General features: G+C 41.0%; 1 protein-coding gene across 4 annotated transcripts in view; it reads right to left on the bottom strand.

Annotated features, from left to right (window-relative positions):
• GSPT1 (G1 to S phase transition 1) overlaps positions 1-9,694 on the bottom strand; it is a 42,501-nt gene extending 32,807 nt beyond the window's left edge. For 3 of the 4 annotated variants that reach the window (XM_029911243.1, XM_024194192.2, XM_024194191.2), the window contains exon 1: positions 9,282-9,694. In XM_029911243.1, the coding sequence (XP_029767103.1) occupies positions 9,282-9,588 (307 nt within the window). In that variant the 5' untranslated portion in view covers positions 9,589-9,694. Of the gene's footprint in view, positions 1-9,122; positions 9,155-9,281 lie in introns of those variants that run through there. The other variant, XM_024194194.3, reaches the window with a different exon arrangement.
• Positions 9,695-10,346: the final 652 nt, after the last annotated feature.

The raw sequence follows: 10,346 nt of genomic DNA on the forward strand, positions 1-10,346 counted from the left end.
AAAAAAAAAAAAGAGAAAGAGTGGCTAAAATATAGGAATACAACTGTTAGAGTATCAGAGGGGTAGCCGTGTTAGTCTGAATCTGTAAAAAGCAACAGAGGGTCCTGTGGCTGCTAGCAGAGTCAGTGTAAACTGGGATACAAGAAATAAATCTAGCTAAAAACTGCTCAGTGACTGTTACTCTTCTAATTATTTAAGCTACAAAGTCAATTTTGTTCTTGACTATATTTCATGCTCCACCTCTTTTGAACTTCTTTCTTTTATGAGGTGGTTCTGGAATTCCTATTCTTTCCCTTCATTTTATTTCCATCTGCCACTTTAAATGCCCTGGATGACAGCAACCCTTCCTTTGGCTCAGAAGGGCTTGATGTGGTTCAATAAATAGCCCCAAACTGCCTCTTCAATAGATGGGGGAAGGGATCAATTAATTTTTAACTTCATCCAATAAATGAGAGCCCAATTCCACAGTACTCCTATTTCCTTCTGCCCCAGGGAACAAGAGACTGATTTTGGTCCTAAAGATGATGTCACTAGACTACTGGTATAACTATCATACTTTTGTCTGTCTCCTCTCTATTTGCCCGAGTCATACTCATTTCTTAATCCCCCGCACCCTCCTTTTATGGCCTCTGTAGATTCTCATCCTACATCTGTGCAGCCTTTGCACAAAGCATATAACTGATGGGAGAAAATCTGACCTGTTCTTGGTCACTTTCCTCTGCTGCTCCAGCAGCAGCACAAACACCATAAATTTCTTCACAGCAATTCCTGGAATACTGGGGGATGAAGAAATGCAAGGTGCCCATACTGACTATAAACTGAGTAACCTTAGGACTCCATCATTGCTCCATGCTTGTGATTTGAATATCTGATTTGAGTACCATATTTACACAATAACCATATGGTCTCAGCAGTTCTCATACAATTATTACTGATGTTTATCCTTTCTTTAAAAAGGAAGTGGAGAAAAAGGAAATCAAACCAAAAAAGAGATTAAAGATCTGACTTAAAAATATAAAAGCAGGAGAATCACAGCCAACAGTAAAAATTGTGAGACTCAGTTAATATAAGCAGTATGATCTAGTTAAGGACTGTAAGCACAAGAGCTGTTCAAAATATTTCACATGAACAATATTTAAAATTATAGAGAAAGAAAAACATTTTCCGAGAGAGTTTCTGAAATTCACTTCAGGTGAATAAAGCTGTTTGTAAAAATATCACTTACACTTGGGCCCTAAATGATTTATTGAAAGTCTTGCTCTCTACCTCAAAACCTGAGGCCTTGTCTTCCCTAGGAAAAGAAATATGTTCTTTACATGTGGTAACAAACATGAGGTAAAATCCCAATGAAAATCAAGCAGTTGTAGTTTTAATGTGAGTTGGCAGGTTGAGGTAAAACCATAGGCTCCCCCATTCCCCCATTAACTTGTACCCGCCAACATGTGGGAAAACTACAAACTGCCTTGTCCTCACTAGGATTTTACCTCATGTTAGTTAATTAGTTAGCATTAACTAGTATGTGTCAAGACCCCCATTTCTTGTAGTGAAGTATCTTACCTGTTTCACTAAAATCTACATGTTGGTACACAACTAGGCCTTATGAAAGCCTGTCGATTCTCAAAGAATAAACCATACACCCCACCGCCCTCAGAGATCACTTCCCGTAAGATTAAAAATCAAGGCTCAATTGGTAGCACTCTTGCCTTTGAAACAGAAGATCAAGGAATCAAGCTCAGTATTAAGACAGTTAATGGTTCCAATTCCAACCTTCAAATAAAACATCATATATCCCTGATGGATTATGAGACAGATTTAACATTCCATGGCACTTAAGATAGAATCAAACTCAGTATCTTAACACTGACACACTCAAAGTTAGTTCTAATGTCCAAGCTATTACAAAGAATATAACACACTCTACATTTATTTGCCAATACACCTCTACCCCAATATAACCCTGTCCTCGGGAGCCAAAAAATCTTCCGCATTGTAGGTGAAACTGCGTTATATGAACTTGCTTTGATCCGCCGGAATGCGCAGCCCTTCCTTCCCCCCCCCCCCCGAGCACTGCTTTACCGTGTTATATCCGAATTCGTGTTATATAGGGTAGCGTTATATCGGGGTAGAGGTGTACTGCATTAACTGTACTTAACACCTTGCTTTACACAGCTAACTGGGGTACCCAGAGTATGGAGACACTGTCTAACTCAACATATATTCTAAGAATTACTAAAACTTGAGCAACTGCATTTTGATGTAGGCATAAAGGCCTACTTAAAAACTTCTTGCCAGAACACATCTATAAAGCAGCAAAACGTTATTGCAGACAAGTTAAACTCACTCTTTTAACCAAATATTGTTATAAGTAATAGGCAACATTACCATAAAATTAGATTAGAGAAAAAAAAATCTTCGTCTTAACTTCTTGTATTTGGCAAAACTTTGTTTACAGTGAGTTTCATTATTTCACCCTGCAAGCTTCTTCTTTTGTTTGTATTGCTATTTAAACACAACAAGCTGGGGAGAAAAAAAATTTTTTTTTTAAACTAGGAAAATGAAAATGTAAAACCCCAAATGTGCAAGGGGGATTCAGGAAGTACCCAAAACCATTTCTGACTTTGTTTTGTAAAACTAGACTTCAAATTGACAGAGTCCCATTAAGTACCAAACTTTTTACTGCTATCACCTGATTCAAGATTCCATTTCATGCTAATTTAACATTTTTATACTCCACACAAAGAGATGAACTGTTCACACGTAATATGAAACAGATTTGCCTCCATGTGACAATCAATAAGATCTCACAGCTGTTGAAAACATGTACATGAAGTACATTAAAATTTGTGGAATCAATTCTGTCTGTAAAAGACAGCTAATATGTGGATATTTTAAATGTACACATTAATGGACTGTATATAAACTTCTGAGCCATTATATAATTTTTATCCGAGTACTGAGCTGTTGGTCTAGGGCAAACTCATAATTTGTCTAAAATGCAGAGGTGTTAATCTGCAAAGGTGCAGAGTGGGAGCTAAGTTGAACAAAGACTGGTGGTGACTATGCATATTATTTTGGAAAGATGCTTAAAGAGCAGATGGCCTAATGTTCACGTAAGTTATACAAAGCTGGGAAAAAAAAAAAAAAAGCATGTGGCAGACTAAGCTATTTTTGAGAAAGTGATGCAACAGATAATTTACCACCTTATTTCCAAAATGGTGGGCTTTGACAGAAGACAAAATATGTTACTCTCGGTTAGTCTACACTGGGAACGCTAAAGCGCTGCCGCGGCAGCACTTTAACGTGCCTTGTGTGATCGTGGCGCAGCGCTGGGAGAAAAACCACCTCCACGAGGGGAGTAGTTCCCAGCGCTGGTGCACTGTCTACACTGGCGCTTTACAGTGCTGAAACTTGCTGCGCTCAGCAGGGTGTTTTTTCACACCCCTGAGCCAGAAAGTTGCAGCGCTGTAAATTGCCAGTGTAGACAAGCCCTTAGTGTCTGATTGAGAGTGGGGCATGATGACCTAAGAGCTAGCTGGCTGAGGGAGGTCAACCCTCACAAGACAATTAGTGTTGACAGGTTAGGGAAACCAGAAAGATGGAAGTTCCCTTGATTGAGAGAAGATAGTTTATTTACACTGTTTGAAACTGAAGGTCTCCAGCTGCTCCTAGATAACCATCTCCAAAGAGTGTTGAAGTGTATGTAGAGAACCAAGCCACCTAAAAGGTGTTGGACCTTTGACCGTTTTAGACTGTTGTCTGCAAAACAGTTCTGTTTAACCTATTTGTTGAATCCTTGCTAAACACATTCAGAAATTTGCTAGAAGCAAACAAAAGACATTGAAAGAAATGTTAGTGCCATTAAAGTAACTCAACATCTTGACTCGCTCTACAACTTTTGCCCTTCAGTTTTTGTTCTTATCACCTTTGTATGTAAAATTCTTCGAAATTTTACATACCACAACCACAGCAATCTTTAAAAGCCATTTTAAAGTGAGTCACAAAATACAATACGCACAATAGAAAACATCATGACTACACTGACTAGATTTTATAGAGTACTATAATAAAAATTACTCAAGACAAGAGTCTTACCTCACTTCTGTTCTTTAGTTTCAAAATAAATGACTTTTGTTTCCATACCCATTTGTCTGATAAGATTGCCAAACAAGAGTTGTAACCTTAAGGAACTCATCCTAGATCAGTGGTTTTCAACCTTTTTTAGTTTGCGGACCCCTAAAAAATTTCAAATGGCGGTACAGACCCCTTTGGAAATCTTAGACATAGTCTACGGACCCAGGTTGAAAACCACTGTCCTAGATAAAGCATTTTCTTTTAACTGCTTCCTCATTCCTTAAAGCATAAACATCTCAAATCCTCTAGAGATACAAAAGTAAGGAACAACGCATGAGCTCAGAACATCTGTTTTATATGTATTTAGGAAAAGCAATAAAGCGTGATGAGAATTAAATATATGCTATAGAATGGTGAGATTAGAAATAGTGATTACAGTGAACAGAAATGTTCTGAGGCCCATACATGATGAACTGTAGTTTTAAGATTTACTTTCAGCTCCAATTAATTTAGTTCAGCTTAATACTTTAGAGATGGCTGCATAAAATAAGTTCTCTCTAAAGCATAGCTTGTCTATAATATACTTAAACATTTAGTGGAAGATAGCGTAGGATGGCATTCAATTATAGATGAAAACGGAGAAAGATTCTCAGTTAAAATTCCAGGTGGAGCATCATGAAGTATGACTTTGGGTAAGTCAACCTTCTTGTACCTTAGTCAAACTATCAGTTGAACTTGATAAAACCAAGACTTCTTGAAAAGCTAGATATTGCATTTGGAATAATTCTTAAAGGAGAAAAATGACAGTTTGGCCAAAGAAACTAAGTAAAATGCCATTTTATGTATAATCTGATGGTGATTTTGCTTCCAAAGTCAGGCATGTTATTGTATTTATGACAGCCATATTAAGCTGAACAAAAATTCTAGTCACATTAAAAGTAACAAAGGAAAGGGAGGAAATAAAAATTATAGGGAGACACTCTCCTTAGTGGACTCCATTGCAAATGGAAGAAAACCATGTATAAAATAAAGGCATAACAGTGCAAGTATGGCACTAAAACCAGAGGTGCCACAAGTACCCCTTGTTGGTTTTGCTGATACAGACTAACACGGTTACCACTAGGAAACTAAAACCTGAGTTTTTCCCAGATTAAAAAAAAAAAAAAAAAAAGAGACAATTTTTAGAATTGGCTTTCCTAAATATCTTCTGTGAAAGAGGATTAAACACTCAAATGGCTATTTAATCAAAAACTACCATTCTAGTCTATTAAATACATTTTAAAAATATAAGTAGTAAATTTAGTATTTATGAAAGGAACCAATACTGGTGCAATTTTCTCATTTCAGTTCTGCTAATGTACCTTGTTCCTGACCTGCACCATCCTTTTGAGTCAGACTCTCTTCCTGAAGAGACTGAATATGTTGTGGTTTTATGAAGGAGTGTTACAAGAACCTAAAATTTTAGGCCACTTAACTCATTTTAATTGACATCTAACCCCTTAATTTTCTCTCTAAAAGAAGCCTGGCACACAATAACCATTAATACTCCTCCAGATCATCACACTTAGATTGTAAACTCTGTGCAGCAGGGATCATCTTTTTATTCTGTGCCCAGCACAATGGGGTCCTGGCCCACCACTAGGGCTTTAACGTTTTACTGAAATGCAAATAATAAATAATAATACATATAACAAATGTGAATCAAATTGTTCCACAAGCTGGCAGGGGCTGACTGCTGCAGAACACTTAAGTGCCTGAGGAAATGGGAAAAGTCAGACAGTGTTGCTCAAACAACCTATTCAGCACCATTTGCTATTCATAAGCTATACTGACCGATTTCCAGGGCAAACTCCACCTCCTGGCCAGAAGTGTCACGGATGTTCATGTAAGAAGGAGGAGGCAACTTAATGGGGTAAAATAGAACCACACAAAAGAACCATCTTGGTTCCACCAATATCTTGGTCATCAATTACTTAACGTGACTAGGTACTCCCAGCCTCAAAGGGTCACAGCAATGATGGCCTGTTCAAGGAATGAGATAAGAAGATATTGTTTGGAACTGCAAAAGCCTCATAGTGGAAGAAGGCTGCTCCAAGATAGACAAAAGTGCTTTTAATAGACAACGGTTTAATATTATGAAAACCCAAATAAATATTTAGTAATGTACCAATCTAAACCTTTGAAACATCTAGAAGGTATGACTATTATACAAGCTAGAAATTCCAAATCAGCCAAAGATGGTATTGCTACATAGGCAGCGTGTTCAGCAGCTGGAAAGAAAGGAGTGAAGACTGTCCACTCCGCAAGACTAAGGCCATGTCTATACTATGGCTGCACAGTTGCAGCTGTGTCGCTTTAGCACCATAGTACAGATAATTCCTACATGGTCAGAAGAGGTTTTTCCATCAATGTAGGCAATCCACTTCCCCAACCTAGCCATATCCACACTGGGGGGTAGGTCGACTTAACTAAAGCTCTGAGTGGTGTAAATTTTTCACACCCCTGAGCAACATAGCTAGGTCAATCTAAATTTTAAGTGTTGACCACACCTAGGAAGCCATATTGATTGGCTCTCAGTTAAGTCTCCGCTAGTCTCTATGTGGAAATATGGAAGCTGAGTCCCCAGGCCTCAAGAGTGGTGAGAATGCAGAAAAGGGGCAACATACAGTATAGGAAATGAGGGAAAGTATTATCCAGCCTACAAAACAAAAAACAAAAAACAAAAACAAAAAATCCTACCAAGGAACTGCCAGCCTCATAAAAAGAACTGGGGAAAAAAGTTACTGCACATGCCATTATTCAAATATTGGTAACAATATTTCAAACACCACCAGGAGTCCTTGTTCATAGTACAGAACAAAACTCTGATGGTTCTCCTTTAGGAGAAGATGATGTGAGTTACAGAAGCAGAGGGGATCTAAAAGTAAACTTTTTCATTATGTTTAAATTTAAAAGATTCTGATGGATTATGTTCAAGATGTAAAAATGCTTGTTGAATTATTTTTAAATTTTAATTCCAAGTTTCATATTGGAGTGAACTTCAAATATTTTTCAAGGGTTCATAATACAAATTCTGATACAACCTCAACTATTTGCAGCACCTTTACAATTTACATTTACCTATGAACATGAAAGTGCATGGATTCTTTGAATAGGAATCAAGGAGTCTGTCCAAACCTTATCCAAATAATATTTTAAATGGTATTGCACAAGGTCATGCCTATTGTCAGCTGCCCACATAATATATATCCTGAAATTTACAATATCAGAAAGTATGCAGTATAAAACTAAGTCAGACTTAAAGAACATAGAGCTCTATACTTAATTGTTTAACAGAAGAATATTACTTTTTAATACTGAATATTTTATACACTTTTCTACAAGCCAATAAGTGAAAGTTTGGTTACTGATTTCAATCATCATCATATGGAAGTTAAATATTAAGGGGACTATGATATTCATTCAGATACTAAGTCAGCATGCAATAATTAATAACTCATGATCTCTTGCTGGGTATGGCTTATTAAACACTGTATAACAAATTGGTGACTATGAATTACTGCAACCCTGATATCTGAAATAGAGGGCTGTCTCACATTGTGTTAATATGAATAAAAGAAGTTTTCAAAAATCGATAGTGAGGTTTTAAATGTCATATTCAAACAAGTTTCCAAATCCTAAATCACAAGAGTAACCTTGTAATCTATGAATAAAAGAATTTATGAATGACAAACTGTCAGAAAATGAATCCATGTGTTTGACATTTGGAAGGAGACTCCTTCAATTTGAAACAGGTATTAATAAGTAGCTGTTGTTTAATTTCACCTATGTAAAAAGTGAACACCATGCATATGCTGTTTGCAAAATACTCTGAAATCATTGGAAATTAAAAGCAATATAGAAATTCAAGATATTAAGCTAGAACCCTGCCAGCTAGACAGCCTTCCTCCCCAACCACCTCACAAAAAGTGTCACACTGGAAAGATTATTAAATGCTTAAAGTGATCCTCTTCATAAAGGCATAAATGATCTCCCTGAAACTGTTGGCAGCAGCTACAGGGCCAATCTCCCAGCCATGTCATGTCTACTACCACCCAGATCTGTGACTTATCTCCTTTTTCTACACTCAGTTTCCTCTCCCCCGCCCATCCACTCCCATCTCTCAAAAGTATATTGATCTAAGGCACTTTTTGACCCGTCAGGATGAAAAGCAAGATAAAAAAGTAATGTAGAGAGGGCTTGGGATATAGATAATATATGAAACACGGTACTAATTAAAACTGAATTACCCCATTCTCCATCTCTGCTTCTTAACAATAAGGATATCTTTACTGTGCACCCTTGTTCAGACTCCTAAATCGTACCCTATTGTCTCCTTCCTAAAACTGCTCAGCACATTGCTCCAGTAGCTAAACTGTACCACAAAGTGCCCTTCTGCCCTGCTCCACTATAACTCCACCCCCATCCCTGTGGCTGTATCCTGAGTCACAATAAACATTTCTATGCTGTCCTAAGGCTCTTCTAGCTAGATTTTGCAATGTGATCCTCAGCCCCTCTTCCTCTCCACACACACCAAGGTTATGCTCAAGTTCCCCACGTACCACCAACCTCTCTGATATCCTGTTCTCCCTCTACAAAGTTCATTTTCAAAGCCCCCCTCCCGATTCCAAACCCAAATTCTCCTCCCAGACTCCAATCCCGTGCTCCTAAATTTCCCCTCAACAGCCTCACAGTCCATTTCCCTTCCACAGGCCCCAGGAATACTAGCCCCCAAGTTTCTCCAACACAAGCTCCCTACATCTGCCCCACATGTTGTCCTCATACCCAGTATGGCCCCCAGCAATACCCACACATCCCACTTCCAGTGATGCCTCCCAGCGCTCCCCTTCCCTCCTGTCAATGTTATTCCCAAGCCCCACCATCAATCTTTTCCTCAAGGCTCCACAGCCAAGTATTACTCCCCAAGACTTCGGTTTCTACACCCCTCCTCCAACCCTATCCCCCAATATCCCCTCCCCCAGCCCTATTCCCCGGGCCGCAGCCCCTCATACCTGAATGTGCCAGGGCCCTACTCACCACCAGGCCCTCCCCCCGCGTTCCCTCATTTCCTCTTCGCCCCCGGGGCTGCGTTTGCAACCCCCCATCCGGTGCACGTGGCCACCCCCCCCCCGCACCCCTTTTTCCAGCAACGTGGCCCTGGCGGCGGTTACCGTGGGGCGGGGGCGGCGGCAGGCCAGGTGGGGGGGAGGGCGGCGGTAGTCCAGGCGCCGCCCCCCCTCTCAGGAAGGACGGCACGAACTCGGCAGCGTGGACATTGGGCACGAAGGGCTTGGCGTTCACGTTGAGCTGGCGGCTGAAAGCCGCATCAAGGAGGAGCTCCGGCTGCTCGGCCTGGGCCTCTGCGGCCGGCGGGGCGGACCCGGGGTCGGCGCCGCTGCCCGGCTCGATGTCCGCCTGGTCCCAGCAGTCGGGAGCCGAATCGCTGCTACTCCCGCTGCCGTTCCCGTTCGCCTCCATTTTGTGGCTGCCCCACAAACCTCTGCGGCTCCGAAGCCGTACGGGAGAAGGCGGCGGCGGCAGCACCGACTCAGCACTCCCTCACTCCAGCGACTCCGCGTGTGCCCCACCGCCCTGCGCAGTGTGACCTGCCGGAGTTCCCGTGCCTCCTCCCGACAGACTCATTCGCCGCCATCTTGGTAGTTATTTCTTCCCTGGTTCCCATTCCATAACATGAGTGTGCTGAGGTGTAGGGACTACGATTCCCATTAGGCTTTGCGCGCACATATTTGCCTTCCCACTGGGAGAGACGGGAAATGTAGTTCTCTTGGCCTGCTAGGTCACATTTCCCGGCGGGCTTTACGCACTATTCTCTCGGCTTTGCGCCTCTTTCCCCTCCCTCCCGCCACAGAGAGACGGGAAATGTAGTTCGCGGGAGCCATGCTGAAGGAGAACACCGAATCCCAGCACGCACTGCGTGTTTATTTGCTTTGTTCAACCTTTTTTTGCTACCGCATAGAGGGATGGGAAATGTAGTTCTCCCCCTTTGACTAGGAAGAACAACCACCCCTCCCATAAGTAACCTAGAAGTAGGAAAGGTGGGTGGCAGCTGGTGGTCTTCAGTGGTGACAGTATCAGAGAGCTACCAAGTTGGAGGGGCTCAGTTTTCCCCCTTCCAAGTTCAGGTGAGTGTGTCACATGAAGTAACCTCATATGCGCAATTCCATAGATGTTCCTGGGGATGTGGGACCTCCACCCCCTAAACACAAGCCTTTTCC

The sequence above is a fragment of the Terrapene carolina genome, unplaced genomic scaffold, assembly GCF_002925995.2.
Source record: "Terrapene carolina triunguis isolate 2854851 unplaced genomic scaffold, T_m_triunguis-2.0 Scaffold93, whole genome shotgun sequence".
NCBI lineage: Eukaryota > Metazoa > Chordata > Testudines > Emydidae > Terrapene > Terrapene triunguis.